General features: G+C 49.8%; 1 protein-coding gene across 3 annotated transcripts in view; it reads right to left on the reverse strand.

Moving 5' to 3' along the window:
• The window catches only part of Tenm4 (teneurin transmembrane protein 4), a 567,737-nt gene that overhangs the window by 133,348 nt on the left and 417,790 nt on the right, over positions 1-16,599 (reverse strand). For all 3 annotated transcript variants that reach the window (XM_048361201.1, XM_048361200.1, XM_048361199.1), the window contains 2 exons: positions 5,629-5,730; positions 4,071-4,265 (listed from right to left, as the gene is read on the reverse strand). In XM_048361201.1, coding sequence (XP_048217158.1) covers positions 4,071-4,265; positions 5,629-5,730 — 297 coding nt within the window. The remainder of the gene's footprint in view (positions 1-4,070; positions 4,266-5,628; positions 5,731-16,599) is intronic.

Genomic DNA, 16,599 nt, shown 5'->3' on the forward strand with positions numbered 1-16,599 from the left:
TTTTAAAGTTCATGCCCAAATTGGAATCGATTAATCATATTATAATCTAGTTTCCCTTCTTTTTGGGGGGTGGGGTGGGGGAAGTTCTGGGGTTTAGAGCCTTGTAATTTTTAGGCTATTTGCTTTGGGCTATTGCTATAAGCATATCATTGGTCACAACAGTTAGCTAACATATTCACTCCTCTCTTCTACAATTGCTATGAAGCATTTAATCTATCTCTTTCAATCCTAGCAATGTATATATGAAATAGCTGGTGTAATTACCAGATTTTAAAGAACGGAGAGGTTCAGTAGCTTGTCCAAGGTCACACACAAACACATGGAGGAATTTACATTTGACTGATTGTTTTCTGGTCAAGTCCTTCTGCTATTTTCTCTTAGAGGTGGTGTGACTCAAGGGTTAGAGGGCCAGCTTGATGCACACACACACACGCGCGCGCGCACACACACACACACAGACTCAAATACATACAATGCTTCAAATATAGAAATCAAAACTAACCACAGAAAGAAACAGGGCAATATGCAGAAGTAATAAAGCTAAAGGCAAGCAAAAAACTCTTGTCTCGCATTCCCAAGACACCATTTAGTCACGGTTAAGGCATGACCTGTTGGCTGGCCTGGTATTAAAAAAAAACTACTAAAAGTAACAACAGTGATAAATTCTTATGATCTGCCTCTAATCTCAGAATCTCAGAAGGATTATTCCGGCCCATTAGGCTACTGTGATAATTCCCTAGATCCAGACAGCTTTCTAATTTGACAGGAAACAACTCAGCAATTCCTACCTCAAGACCTAGCAAAAATATTTCCTGTATTGTGAATGCCTGGCCTCCAGTTTGGGGGGGGGCAGGGAGAGGGTCTGGATAAAGCAGGGTACCCTCATGCTGGAACTGAATCGATCTGCACTATTGGCAAGAGGACCAGGAGCATTCCACGTTTATTCAGGGAGAGCCCTGCGTACCGGAGCCCTGCTCTTCCCCACACCAAAGGGAATGAATCCTCCTCCCTTGGCAGATGTTCCAAGCAGAGACCAGAGACCAGTGAACGGCTGATGGGAGACCACCTCCAGGCAATGCTTGAACGGGCAGGGCGAGTGCGCATCAGGAAGGGAGTTTTAAAGAGCGCCAGCCACATGGTTGGAGGAACAGAAGCTCCTGGAACCTTCCTGAACCGGCTGGTTTTCCCCATGTGGTCACATTGGGCCTGCACCTTGACCCTAAACCCAAAGCCATTATCTATGCCACAACGATGCCCTGTTAAAGAAGTCACGGATAGACTGGTTCTGTTCTCTCCCAGGCCTCCGGGGTCCCGAAGATGATGAGACCGAGGCAATCTTCTCCCACAGTGGGACAGCCTCACAGAGAACATGTCTCAGGGAGCCATGCACAAGAATGGGAAGAGCCCATGTGGGGAGCGCAGGGTGGAGACAAAGGGCGTCAGGAATCCGCTGGGGAAGCACGGTTTTACGAGAGACCCTAACCTAGTCCGTGTTTAGAGGCGTGCCAAAGTTACCATTTTCCTCCTTTGAAGGACTTGCCATTCAAGCCAAAATTCCTGCCAGGAGCTCAGTCCATTAACGAAACAAGGTCTGCATGACACAGCGTGACGCACAACCCTTCCCCCCAGGGACCACACCAGCGAGTCCACACCCCTGAAAACGTGAGCTTTCAGAACATGGCGTAATAAACTTCGGAAGGAAGAGGTTAAAAAAAAATAGTAAGCTCGTTAGCTGATGGTTTTCACACGTGGTAGCTGAAAGAGGAGGAAGAGGCAGATAAGGAAAAAGAAGAGATGGAGGAGGAGAAGGGAGAAGAAGAGGGACAGGAAGGAGAAGGAGGAGGAGGGAAGAGGAGGCGGGCACGGGAGAACTAGAAGAGGGAGGAGGAGCACCCCAAGAAAACCCTGTTATCCTCACAGGACTCTGCACAGACACCAGGGAACAAAAAGAACACGAGAGAACCAGAAGAGAGAGCTGGAGTAAAAACATCTCTTTTCAAATAGATAATATAAATCAAAGTTCTCAAAAACAGGTTTTTCTTTCTTTGTGTAAATAACCCTGAAGCCCTGGGGCACTGTCCAGGGCCGACCTATTGTGGGAAGGACCTTCTCCCTCCCTGGCCTGTTCCACAGAGGTGGAGCTGGGGAGGGGCAGGCACCGAGTCTCCTCTTGGCTTCCGCGCCCTTCTCGGAGTCTCCACCTCCACAGACCAACAGGAATGGCTCCCGATCTCTGGAGAAGATGACCAGGCACCTTTCTTCTGAGGCTACTTCTTTTCTTCTCTCTGCCGGCCCCTAGCTGCCCGGGTCTCAGTCAGGACTCCCTGCTGCCCTGCTCAGGGTTACATATGGCCCAGACGAGCTCCTCCTTACCGTGCTTCAAATTATCCTGTTCACATTCTCTCTCTCTCTCTCTCTCTCTCTCTCTCTCTCTCTCTCTCTGTCTGTCTCTGTCTCTCTCTCAGAGAGTCTCTACTAAATGCCAAATATATGGAAGCTATCCTTGGAGTCTCTTCTGGGGCAAGGGCCTGGCACTGGAAGATGAACATGACGAAAAGCAAATTCACACGATTGCCCACGAAAGGCAAGTCCATCCACTTCAAATGCTCCTGGGTGAGATGTGTTTCAGTCATCCGCAGAATCACACTAATACATTGAGAGCACTGTTTATGGAGCATTGACTCGGTGTCAGACACTGAGCTGGGCAGGGGCCATTTAATTGATCCTCACAATGACTCTCAGAGGAGGGCGTGCTCATTGTTTGGTGGGGGAACTGAGGGCACACAGTGACAGAGTCAGGTCTGATTTCAGAAGCCCCCCAACTCTGTTCCCTCTTGTTTGTGAAGGAGGCTCCGTCTCTCATCTGCTTGGGTTCCTGCAGTCCGGAAATTAAGGTATTGGACTTCCAGGGAGAAAGAAGCCTCAGGCCTCATCCCAGCCATTGTTGCTCTATGTACCTGGGCTCCTTACCATCCTTCGTGGGCCTCAGTTTCTTCATTTGTGAAACAGAAACACTCATCTATCACGCCTGACCGTGTGTGTGTGTGTGTGTGTGTGTGTGTGTGTGTGTGTGCCACACCCGGGGCTTGAACTCAGGGCCTTGGCACAATCCCTGAGCTCTTTTTCTCAAGGCGAATATGCTACCATACATGAGTACAGCTCCATTTCCAGTTATCTGATGGGTAATTGGAGATAAGAGTCTTATAGACTCTCCTGTCTGGGCTAGCTTTGAACCTCGATTCTCAGATCCTAGCCTCCTGGGTAATTAAGATTACAGGTTGAGCCTCCAGCACCCAGCCTGGTCATATTAAAAAAGAAAACAAACCAACTTATGTCACAGTTAAGCCAGGTTATATTCCATCCTTCACCTATACATGTGTTTACATTATGAAGGTGAGAGACACACACGAGGACTGAACACACCCACACCCCACCGGTGTGATAAAGGTAGACGAGTACGGAAGTCTACAGCAGAAGGCCCGCTGCTGGCGGCTCACGCCTGTCATCCTAGCTACTCAGGAGGCTGAGATCTGAGGATCTGGGTTCAAAGCCAGCCTGGGCAGGAAAGCCCGTGAGACTCTTATCTCCAGTTAACTACCAGAAAACCACAAGTGAATCTGGGCTCAAAGTGGTACAGCGCTAGCCTTGAGCCAAAAAGCTCAGGGACAGCGCCCAGGCCCCGAGTTCAAGCCTGGTGATGGACACACACACACAAAAAGTCCACAGTAGAGTCAGCCTTCCGAAGTATAGACGGAAAATGAGCAGATGAGCCGCAGAGCGAAGGGCAACAGAAGGACCCTCCAGGAAGCGGGAACCGCGGGGCCGCCACCCGCTCTACCACGAAGGGGTCAGGTGCACTTGAATAAGCCGTCCACCTGGGGGCCTCGGTCTCTCCTCCCGCCCAGTGCCGACGCCCGCCCGCTCATCCCTGACGGCAGACGCCGGTCGGTGACCGCCCACGAGGGCCAGCATCCCAACGGGGCGGATCAGCCACTGCTGCGTGGCTTCCCGGCGTAGAGTTGGGGTCCCGGGGGCGGGGGGGGTGGGGTGGGGTGGGGTGCCGGCCTCACCTTCCTCGCAGCTCTCGCCCTTGTAGCCGGGGTTGCAGATGCAGGTGCCCATGATGCAGGTGCCGTGGCTGCTGCAGGCCACGTCGATGCACTGGCTGGTGGGCACGTCGCACTCGGCCCCTTTCCAGCCGCTGTGGCACAGGCACCTGCCCTTCAGGTACTGGCCGTTCCCGCTGCACAGCACGGGGCAGGAGGCTGGGGACGGAGCACCAGAAGCCGGCCGTGAGTCACCGCCCGGCACCCCTTCTTCCCCAGCCCGGCGGGCCGTCTCTCCCTGCTCGGCTGTGTCCGCCAGGGCCTCGGAACAGGAAGCTGCTGTCTGCTTTGAGCTCGCTGGAAAAGACGGCGGCTGGGCCCCAGGGCCGGCGGGCCCCCTTCCTCCCGAGGGCACTCCAGCTCCCTTCCCCGCACCTCCTCCACAGCCCCGCTCACTGCCGCCGTCTTTACCCAGCCAGGTTCCCTCGTCTCCGGGGCCTCCACTCCAGCCCCCTCCACCGGCCCCCCTCGAGAGAAGAGCCGAGCCTAACTGGGCTCTTCATTATCTTCCCGTTCTGCTTCTTACTGTGGAGGGTTTCGCGATCATCTCCACGAAGGACACTATATAAAAATAAATCCTCCTGCATTGTGCTGGAAGTGCTCGCCTGTCTTACTCAGACACAATGAGGCTGTTTTATACGTGACTCTTAACGCCAAGTGCATATGGGATGAGGCAGTAATTCTTGTTAGAGGGGGTGACTCATTCCTCTCTGTACCACCTTCCCTGCTCCCCACCTGGCTTCTTTTTTTTCTTTGAAAGCACTCGGCAGATAAGCACGGTGCCTCCCCGCGCTGCCAGCTTCGCTTCCTCACGCGGAGTCCATTTCACATTAGCTAACATAAGCAGAATCCCCGGGGCGGTCTCCTAGGCCTGGATTTACAGGCAGCTGTTTCCCCCGGCCTGGGATCCACCGCTGCCTTCCACTCACAAACAGCCTCCGGCCCGGGGCCCCGTGGCGCCACATCTGGAAAGCCTTCCCGAGTGGGTTCTGGTCCCTTCCACACCGAGGTTTCCATGTCTAGCCGGGTCACCGTGGGGTTCAGTTACCCTGGCGCTTGCCCCACAATAGGTAGACAGCTGGGAAGCTCCCACGACTGGTTCCCGCGGTGTGGAACCCCAGAGCCCAGCGGCGGCCGGAGTCCCACGGGGGCCGGAGTGTGTGAAGGGATGGGGAAACCGAACGGAGAAGCCCTTCTAGTGCCCGAGAGAAGGAAGGTTCTCACGACTCTTGGCCAGGGCTGACCACGGAAGAACCACCTGCCGCGCCGTCTGTCCCGGCGAGAGACGTCAGGTTCCCCGAGGCTCCCTCTGTGACCACCCTCCCTCCCCCCAGCTTGTCCCCAGGTGAATCACAACAGCTCACAGGCCCCAGCGCCCGCAAGCCGCCTCGGACGGGCTTCACAGATGCGGCCCTCGGAAACCCTTCTCGGGCGTGTCAGGAAGGCGGTCGCTGTGAGCAGCGGGGCCCGAGCCCCTTGGGGTCCGGGGAGTAGCGATCCCGAGGCTCGGGTGAGTACTCACCTCGGCCGCAATCTGGGCCCAGGAAGCCCAGGAAGCAGTGGCAGGTCCCAGAGATGCAGTCTCCGTTGCCATAGCAATTGCTGGGGCAGTTATCCACCGATTCTGGGGAGAAAACATGGAAGAACTGACAACTTGAAACTGCTCTACCCAACAGAGAGCCCAGAGCCGAGCCTTGGGTCAACCAAGACCGTCTATCAGAGCTCTTCCGGCCTAGTCACCTAGAAGCACCACTGAGGTTTAAATTGTGTCATTTTTACTCTTACTGGAGCACAACTCACGTCCCAAATGCCTGCCCGATCCAAATCTCTCTAAATCAAATGCACCTCCAGGTCTTCTGCCAAAAAACATCGGGAGAAAAGAGCTTGGCGAGGAACAGAGGTTATCTTGGGATGGGGGTCTTCCTCTGTTGCTTGCTGGTACAGCTGATGGGCCTTTCTTGGCAAAGGATCTTTCCCCAGCTCTGATTTTTCCACGTGTCTGCCCAGGTTCTCTCTGGTCCTGCTGGAGAGCCTGCGACTGGTTCTCCAGCCGTCTGCCTCGCTCCCCACCCCGACTTCCCACCCAGATCCTAGAGAAGCTCTGAGACACGAACCTGATCGCATCTCTCCTGCTTGAAAACCTTCAGTGGTGCCATAAAAAAAAAAAAAAAACCAATCCTTCTTCTCACGCTGGGCACCAGTGGCTCATGTCTGTCATCCTAGCGACTCAGGAAGCTGAGATCTGAGGATGATGGTTCAAAGCCAGCGGGGACAGGAAAGTCCATGAGACTCTTATCGCCAATCAACCATCAAAAAGCAGGAAGTAGAGTTGTGGCTCAAGAGGTAGAGCGCTAACTTTGAGTACTAACGTTCAGGGACAGTGTCCAGGCCCTGAGATAAAGTCCCACGACCAGTACCAAAAACAAACAAACAAACAAACAACAACAAAATACCACCTCTTTCAAAAACTATCAATATTTCCTTCTTCCCTGTCCCGCTTGTGTCCCCAGAGTCTGCTATGACGCCCACCGTCTGTAGCAATACGACCTTCTCTAATTCCTCCAAAGACCTTTTGTATATGCTCCGTGGCACAGGTCGAGGAAACAGAATTCCTGTCAGAATGATTTTAATAAAAACTTGGGCCATGTTTTGTTGTTCTAGTTAGTAAGCTTATAAAGGTGACCTATTTAGAACATCTCATGTCTCAACAACAACAACAAAGCAAAACCAAGAAGCGAGTTTACACAGAATGCCTTTTCGTGGCCTGGATTTCCACACACCTATCGCATTTAACTGCCACGAAATCCAACAAATAAATATCTATTATCATTCCTTACACTAAAAACAATGAGGCAGCACGGCACGATAAAGTGAGTTGGCTAAAGGCGGCAGATACCTAGTCACCAAGGCGGGATTTGAACCTAGGTCTTTGGACGGCAAGCCAGTCTCCTTTGATGGCACTGTGCTGTCTGTGTAGGCCTTGCAGGAACTCATCCTACGGCAGAAGCCAGGAGAAGGAGCAAGGAAGGGCTGTGGGACCGGAGCCCAGCTGTCAACCCAGCAAAGGAGCCAGCGGAGGGCAGAGCATTCTAGAACTTTCAGAGCCTGAAGGGCTCCAAGAGTGCATCCAGCCCAATGTCCTCACTCAACAGGGAAGGAAAAGGAAGACACAGAGTCCAGGCATTGACTTCCCCTCATTCCCGGAATAGTCAAGAGAAGGACACTTATGGTAGAAGGAAAGGTCAGTCAGGCAGGGAGGGTTCAGGAGCCGATCTGCTGTCTTAGCTCACAGCTGTCAGTCATGAAGCCAAGACTGGGGGCCCCAGGGAAGATGTTACCATTGAAGACTCAAGCCTTGCCTACAATCAATGTGTTTCATTTTGACAAGTCCATTTATATATCGAATGCTCCTTGTTCATAATCATCCCGCTGGCCTCTCTTCCTCTTTTCCCTTCCCAAACCAGTCTCTTCAAGTGGCTTTGTTCCATTTCCATGCGTGGATATGACGTATTCTGTCTACATTCATCCTCTTTCCCCCTTCTCCATTTGTCTGTCTCCCTTCCGTGAATGCCAATACTCCACACAAGAAATGTTTCCATTCCCTAACAGTCTCTTTTTGTTAAAATGTGGCTCCTCTTTTGAGGGGGGCAACTCCACGTACACGATGCTGTGTTTCCACTAACACAGGAAGCGTGAAGCACTAATACAGAGTTGAGGACGAGAACGTCGAGTCCAACTGAACACGGATCACAGGCCTGACTGAGAATTTACGCGCCAGCGGCTGTGGAGTTCATCTTCTGTGGCTTCCGAAGAGCCATCTTTATTTTAGAAACAGAAAATAGCCTGGAAGTTTCGTTTCAAATATTCTATTTCAAAGAGAGCACCGTGAGTGAAGTTGAAGTCACCTCCCTTTTCCCTTAAGCTACTGGCTACCCATGCAGGGACAGAGATGACCCACTGCCGGGCTGCAGGAGGCCGGGCAGAGGGGCAAAGCCTTCTGTGCCAGGTGTCTTCCTGTTCCCGAGTGGCGGGGCCTCCTGCTCACCCCTCCCTCCCCCCCCCCCCCCCCCCCCCGGTAACCTCTGGTTCTTTCTTTGAATCCAGTTCCAAAGCGACTGGCAGTGGAAGCAGGCTCTCGTTCCGGGAACTCTTTCCCCTCACCCCTGGGGAAGTACCACACAGCTGACTCGGTTGACCATGAACCGCTTGAGCACAGAAACTAAGATGGCCCATTTATGCACACACCCTGATATCCAGTGCACAGAAAGGCTACAGTAAGTGTGAACTGTGATCCCAAAAGGAACTCAACTAAGGATAGAGGAGGAGAAATATCAAATTGCTTACTGTACATGTGGGAAAACGGAACAATGAAGCTTGTTGACACTGAATTGGAAAATGGGGTGGGAAGGGTGAAAGAAGGCAGAGTGACGGGGAGGGGGGGAATCTAATCAAGGCACATTTGTATGAATACATGGACATGTCAAAACGAAACCCTTGGTATAGCTAATTGTTGCTAAAATTGGGGGGAGGGAAGAAGTAAATTCTATGGTCTCACAGATGCCTTTCAAATCTAAAATGCAACTATTCAGTTCTTCCCAAACCCAATAGTATAAAAGCTGTCCTCTAAAACAATCCCTCTAATGTGTGTGCGTATGTATGTACATGTGCGTGCATTATGTGTGTGGGTATGTTCTTACACCAGTCCTGAGGCTTGAACTCACAGCCTGGGCATTGTCCTGAGCTCTACTACTTGAGCCACAGTTCCACTTCTAGCATTTTTTGGGGGTAGTTAACTGGAGATAAGTCTCAAGGACTTGCCTACCTAGGCTGGCTTTGAACTGTGATCCTCAGAACGCAGCCTATTAAGTAGCTAGGATTACAGGTGTGAGCCACGGGCACCCAGAGCGAGTTGCATTTTTAACAGGACACACACACGAAGATACATGTGGTGTGCTTTCTAGATTCTGTTCTGTGAATCTGCAAGATACAGACTCGCTTATCATCTCCCACAAAGCCTTCGTGGTAACAGGAAAGCATGACTTGGTGGAGGGTGGGTTGCTAAGCCTGATAGATTAGAAACCCGCGTGCTACAAAATTTGCCCAGGGATGTTGGTAAGAGGAAGCAGAGTTGTAGAAGACACAAATTAATGTTAAGATGGCAACATGAAATGGAAGGAAGACATTTGAAAAGTGTTTTCTATTGGTGAAATGCGTGTTTTACCTTCCACCGGGAGAGATATCGGCAACTTGGGGGCCACTTGGGACCCCATTAATAATGAGTTCCTCCTGATGGACCATCTCTAGGCTAAACTCTAGGGAAGAAGTGCCATTTGCTGACTTGTGAGAAGTGTGAACTTTACTGTATAAACATGTTATGTTCCCAATTAGTGTGGGACGCGTATTTCCCACACACTCCTCCGGCTCTGCTCCCGTTGTTGCCGTGGCTGACTTCGTTTACTAGAAGGTGCTCACTCCTTTAGATCTGCTTGGATCTGCACAACAACCTCAGCTTCCCGTGAATAATTTGTTTTCATAATTGGGTGGGTGGTTGTGGGGAGGGGAAGCCTGTAGCTCTCCAGCTTTTTTGTTTTACTATCTTAGCAAGAGGTCTCGGTATCAAATTAGATTTTCAGAAACTTGGTTTATCCCTCCATCAAATTTAGTGCATAGAATGCAAGAACTTGCTTAGCACAGGTTCTGGACATGTGTTGTGGGTAGACATGGTCTGTGAATACTGCTGGGAATTCTAGGGAGATCTGGGAAGGAAGGAGAGACCGTGGTGATCCTTCCCAGGCAAAAGAGAGTCAGAGGCCTTGGGGATTTCACTGTAGGCCTGTCGTTTCTGCTCACTGTGTGTGTGCGTGCATACGTGTGTGTGTGTGTGTGTGTGTGTGTGTGTGTTGGTACTGTGGCTTGAACTCAGGGCTTTCCACTGTTCTTTGGCTTCTCTGCTTGGGGCTGGTGTTCTGGCCTACCACTTGACTCAGAGCTCCACTTCAGGCATTTTGATGGCTAATTGGAGATAAGAGTGTCACAGACTTTTCCTCCTGGGCTGGCTTCAAGCTGAGCTCCTCAGGCCTCAGCTTCCTGAGTAGCTCGGATTACGCGCCAGTGCCAGGCTGCTCGCTTGACTCTTCACAGAACCAAGTCCTCCGCATGGCCATGACAGGTGAAGACAACACAGAAATCCCCCCGACTCTTGGCAGGCAGGCAGGCAGGTAGCCGCCCGGGAGAGCCACTGCACCCACTCCTGCTTTCTGTTGTGAATTATCAATGCTCATTTGCAGGATGCCGCCAGGACAACTCCTGTCAGGAGGCCCCGGCTTCCCAGGGCAGTAATACTGGAGAGGACAGGGCCTTTCCTCTTCCGCCAGCTCTCCATGCATGGCACACCTTCCCTGGTCTCGGCAGACTTGATGTTGGGCTCCATCCAGCACCACAGGCAGAAGGAGGCAGCTGTGTGCGTAGGCTCAGTGTCCCTTCATCCTTCTCCATATCTGTTCCCTGGGTGTCTGTGTTAATAAATGCCTGGCGTCTTTTCTGGTGCTGTAGTTTCTCCCTAAGCAGATGCTGGAGTGCCTGGTTGAAGAGCCGAAGTCCATCTTGTGACACCTGTCCCTGGCTCCTCTAGAGCATGATGGGGGCTAATGTTACCAAACTTGGTTCCCAAGACAGCCAAGGAGATGACTGAATATATCACCTTGATGGCTACCAGCAAAACATATACGTCCCATCTGCTGCAGTATCTTTGTTCCTGGCATAGAGGGGCTTTGTTTGCTATAAGAAATCAAAAGGAGAGCTGGAGACAGACTAGATAGCGCAGCTAGGACTTAATTCTCCAAGAACTCAAGGGAAGAGTTCAACAGAGATTTTTGCCAAATAGCTTACTCTGAATGCCTTCCATTGCCACTATTTTATAGACTCAGCTGGAGAATGATAGCTAGAGTAATCTTTCCAGAGTTACACAGCTAGTGAGGGCAGCTCTGGTACATGAACTATGTTCTATCTGCAATCAAAGACTGTGCTACAGGGCTGGGGATTTAGCTCAGCGGAATGGGGCTTGTCTGGTGAGCGCAAGGCCCCGAGTTTGGTCCTCAGCTCTGAAAAAAAAAAAAAAAGCTATAAAAGTCTGTGCTACATGGTCTGAGCCCAGCATGGGTGTTCGAGTCAGGCTGGCTCTTACTCTGGACAAGGGACCTGTACAATCCACTTTCCTCATCTGAGAATGGGATTCACGCCAGCCCCTACCCAGAGAGGTATTCTGAAGCTCACCTAGGGTGATTCTGTTCTGTCATGGTGCTGGCAGAGTTTGCCTTTTAAGAAAGGATCATATATGTCTTCCATTTGTGAGATGAAACAATACACTAGCTTGAGCTAATGAATCCAAATAATATGGGTTGTATTGAGGGTTTTACTTCTCTCTCTCTCTCTCTCTCAGAAACTCTACATGGTAAAAACAGGAAAGCAAATAAGCAGTATTCCAGATAGGCAGGAGAAAGGGTGTTTGGGTATATTTCCTCCAGGGAAAAGCACTGTCAAGGCAAATTACACCTGGTGTCTGCCCAAATCCCCCAAGCTGGCAGACTCGTGCCAACATCCGAAAGAACTTTCCTCCCTGTGCACTTGAGATTGGCAGTGGGCAGGTGCCAGTTGCTGGAGAGCAGTTCCATGGCTTGTGAGGCGTCAGTCCCCACAGGCATCCCAGCTTCCTCCGCAGATGATAGCATTCAAAGGCCTTCATTCTGCAACCATCTAGGTCAATGCAGTGACAAAAATCTGACAAGGCTCCTGACAGCCTGGGCTTGAAGCCAGTTCTGCATTGGCATTTGAACTGGAAGATCTGTTTTCAATCATACTCGAACCCTACTAAGCACTATTCTGAGCTGCTCTCGGGAGAGGGCTAGGGAAATGATGGCTTTCTTGATTGTATGCAGTCTTGGCTCTTCATTCATTTACCTTTGGAAGAAAACCAAAATTTTACCAGGAAACTGTGAACTCCTTGAAGACAGGCACATGTCTAGTTCTCCAGAATGTCTGGTGAGAAGTAAACACGAAGCAAGTGCCCAGGGACATTTGTTGCATTGGTAACTAAGCAGGACTATGAAGGGGACATGGAGGAAGGAAAAGTGTGGTTAGGGAGCCAAAAGAAAAACAAAAGACCTCTTATTTCCTTGGGTTATATTTTTAGGACAATAAAGGTTAAAGGTGGAAGTGGAGCCGTGGCTCAAGTGATAGAGTGTTAGCCTTGAGCTGAAGAGCTCAGGGGCAGCGCCCAGGCCCAGAGATCAAGCCCCGTGACCGACTGAACAAAAGCTCAAGGCTTAGAATGAAGACAGGGATAGGAAGCTCGACTTTGCAAGAACTCGGGATCATAGGAGTTCAGAAGTTCACGTCTGGCAGCTGCATTTAGGAGACTGATAAGCTAGAGCCTATTCACTGAAGAACAGCCAGAAAGACAAGTGAACTTGAAGCCTCATTTCAAATAAAGAATTCTTGATGGAATTGGGAATTTCACTCACTAAGGGAGTATGACCTCTGTTTATTTTTGTTGTTGTTGTTTGTAATTCCAAGGGCTAGTAAGTGCAATGAGTTTTAGACTTTGTTTTAGGTCTTGATGCGCTGACCTAAGTCCAATAAGTAAGGACAATAGTCCTTGTGAAATAGATTCTGTACAAAAGAAGGAAGAACTTTTTTGAGAGTCGACGTAGAGTATCACTTACTATACTTTTGTCTATACTTCTACTTGTGTCTATGAGTACACCCAAATACTGTTAACTTCCTATAGGCAGGAAATAAGCTCTTCATCCCTGAAAGTGCATCTAAGAGTATCCTCTTTGACTCCAAGCAGGTTTTAGTGACTCTGTTAGTTCAAGGACTAAATAAATAAACCACATATTTTCAGTCATCTATGTCCAGGAGAGAGAATAGTCCTGACAGGTGGGCTATCTCAGGAGGACCAAGAATGAAGTCTGTGTATATTCCAGGCCTGAGATCTTATGACTAGGAACCATGCTGTAAAGGAATGCTGTGGTCTGTGCAAAGAAACCTGGGCTCTCAGTATTCATGCAGCCAAGTTGATAGGTGACCTTGGTCAAGTCTATTTCTGTCTCAAGCCTTTCTATTCATTCTCAAAATTTACTTGACTTGTTCATCCATTACTTGTTGACTCCTTCTGTACATCACCTTGACAATAAGATTAAATAAAAAAAAATGACTTGTTGAATATCTCCTTTGGCTCTTCAACCTGGTGAAGAGGTTGACTGAAATTACCAAGCCTAACAACTGTGACTGACTACCTTAAACCGTATTTGTGTGTGTTTTGAAGACTACACAAGATAGATCTTTAAAAAAGACAATTAAGATAACCATTCCGGTGTTTTCTGGCCAAGGAGGGGAAATGTCCAGTCTTCTCGGTGCTGACTGCATTATCCACCCCATGAGAGGCCCCTCGGGTAGGTGTCTTGGCCTGCTGCCTGTGGTTTGGGTGCCTCTGGCTCAGGGCTCGGTTTCTCTTTCTAGGAACGTGGCAGCACTTTTCCTAGATGGTACAGGGTGCCTGCGGGCTCCGCTTCAGTAGTTTCCCCGAGAGGATGCTGCACAAACCACCACTTTGAGACACACACACCACGGGCCAACGAGACTGGCGAGTGCTGTGCCCTTTAAGAGCACCAAGGCCTTCGACAGATGAAGGTTTGGTGCCTGGAGACATCTCGCCATTTCCTAAACCCTTCCCGGCTGCTTCTGCATAAGCAGCAGGCAGGGAGGTGAGGCAGACGCCACTTCCACCGCCAAGTGCTGAGCGTCTGACTCGGAGGGAACCCGTTCACGGACTGAACCGTGCTCTGGGATCTAAACCGTTACACACAAGTTCTGCCAAATCAGAGTTCAGCTCTCCAGTACAGGGACAACAGCAGCAAAAACACACCCAGGGGTGCAGACCAACCATCAGGAGGAATAACTTCTACCACTTTCTAGGAAATCAAGATTAACGTGGTTGGCAACAATTAGTTCTATATGCTGGGCTGAGCGGGGTGGGGTGGCTGCCAGTAATCTCCACTGCACGGGTGGCGGAGCTAGAAAACAGCAGACACAGGCACAAGGAGAGACCCTCTCTGCACAATCAACTCAAGCCAGAAGGGCCAGGAGTGGGGCTCAGGTGATCGAGTGCTAGCCTCGCAAGTTACAAGGACCTCAGTTCAAACTCTAGTACTACTTTTAAAAATACATTTAAAAATAGCGAGAAGAGAGGATTTTGAATATTCCCAACACAAAGAAATGCCGTTTTGAGTGACGGATATATACTAAGCGTCCTCATCTAAACATTACATACTATATCCACTCACCGATATACACCACTGTACCCCACGCACACATAACCTCAGGTCAATTAATTAAAAACATGCTTTTCCAAGAACGTGGTACTTAATGGTGGATTCAAAGCCAAAAGATAGGGAGGCAGGAGAGGGGTGGGGAGTTGATTGCGGCCAAAGAGGAGCCGGCGTGAGGAGGAAGTCGTCTGAAAGGAGGATCCTGCTCGCTGCCCGGACCCCCGAAGCTCAGCACAGGACCGTCGGGAACCAGCAAGAACCAGCCATGAACGAGAAGACAGAAAGGGGCCCTGTGAGGTGAAGAACTGACTGAGGTTTTTCAGTGCTCTTCGGAGTCCCTGACCAGAGCGGTCCTTCTGGAACAACGTCACCACCACACCTATTTTTCCCCCAAGGTCACCTAAGTGTGTGTGCTTGTGCTCCTGGCAGCGGAGAAACCCTAGCGTGTCCATTTACCTTGACATTTCCTCAGGATCGATTTGCAGGCTTCTTAACTGACAAGTGCGAAACTTAATGTTTTTAAAACACCTCTGCAAACAGTTGTATTTGACCCTTACAAATAAAGGACCATATTCCTATAGGCAGGGCACAAGGACTCAGTCCTTGTATAATGAAGGGAAACTACTTTTGTTTTCTGTGAGTTTTTTTTTGGGGGGGGGGGAGAGTGTTTTTCATCATCCTCCATTTTGTAGATTCGAACATGAAGGCTCAGAGAACTCGCTCAGATTCATGTAACTAATAGGTAGCAGGGCTAGTCTTTAACCTAGCTAGTCTTTAATCTACCTAATCCAGGGGTTTGCTCGCTATACTACCACTGCCAATCCAATTAAAAAATAAAACCATGCGGATCCTGCCCTTTTTGCTTCTAGCCTCTAGTTAGGTACAGAATCAGAACTCCATAGAGAATGTGGCCACAGCTAATATTCCCGCTAGAACCTATTTTGAAAACAGGCTGACCAGCATTCAAAAATCAAAACAGAGCTTGGGCCACTTACCAGCTGTATCCTACTTAGACAACAATATTGGTTCACTTATTTGCTGATCATTCATCCACTCAACCAAGTCTCCACTGATACTGTCAGGAACACCCAAAGCCCGGTCCTGATTCTCAAGCAGCACTCACAGCAGTGAGGTTTTTTGTTTTTTAATCATTGTGACCAAATGCCTGATGTAAAGAACTTCATGGGAGGAATTACTTCTTCCTGTACATGGTTTCAGTCCATCACATTGTGCTAGAGCAGACTCATGGCGGTCAGGAAGGAGAGGTGAAGAGAGGAAGAGAGGAAAGCATGGAGAGAAGGAAAGGTAGGAGCAGAGAGTGGCTAGCTCTTGGCTTTCTCTTTTCTCTCTTTTATTTCACTCAGGCTCCATCCTATGTAATAGTTCCACCCAAATTTAGCTAATCCTCTCAGGAAACCCTCTCGGTCACACCCAGGGGTGGGCTCTACTAAGCTCGTAGGTGCTTCTCAAGCATACTGAGTTGACAGTCATGAGAAAGATCTTGGCCTGAGTTCCAACTCTGTTACTGTAGGAGGCAACTTAAGCTACTTTTGTTGAGCCCATGAACTAAAAGCAGGTTAAAAGCCGGCACACAGTCTCCACGCCCCCCCCCCCCCCCCCCCACTCTTCAATCTGAGCGACTCTATACTGAAGCTGCTCTTCACGCACTTCAAGGAAGGATAGAATTTACTGCCAATAAATATACGGGGATAAAAGTCAAAGTGTCACTCAGATAGGCATGCCATCTTCTCATCTTTTGACAAAAGGTGAAATTGTCCCAGAGAGAAGAGTGAAAAGCTCAGGACAGATCACCTACCGGACAACGGTGGCTGACTTGTTCCTGCTCCCCTCAAGGTATGATAAGATGCTAACAACGTTGCAGAACTCCTCCAGAGACTATCACTGAGGGAGTGGTCAACCAGGCCATCCTTGCGACTTGGGATTGTTTGAACTGTACTTACCTGTTTCATCCTCCAGCCCCAGATCTCCCTCTTTAACCTGAGGCCAATATCTAGATCACTGAAGAGGGCTGATGATGTTCTGAAGCATTTACTTTCTCTGCCCCTCACCATGCCCCTTTATTTGGCGTAAAGGGGTGACTGGCCCTGACACGTGGCACTCCTGGGGTTTGAGTTTAGCATCTCAGGGTACCAGTGGCCTGCCTG

Source organism: Perognathus longimembris, chromosome 13, assembly GCF_023159225.1.
Source record: "Perognathus longimembris pacificus isolate PPM17 chromosome 13, ASM2315922v1, whole genome shotgun sequence".
Taxonomy (NCBI): domain Eukaryota; kingdom Metazoa; phylum Chordata; class Mammalia; order Rodentia; family Heteromyidae; genus Perognathus; species Perognathus longimembris.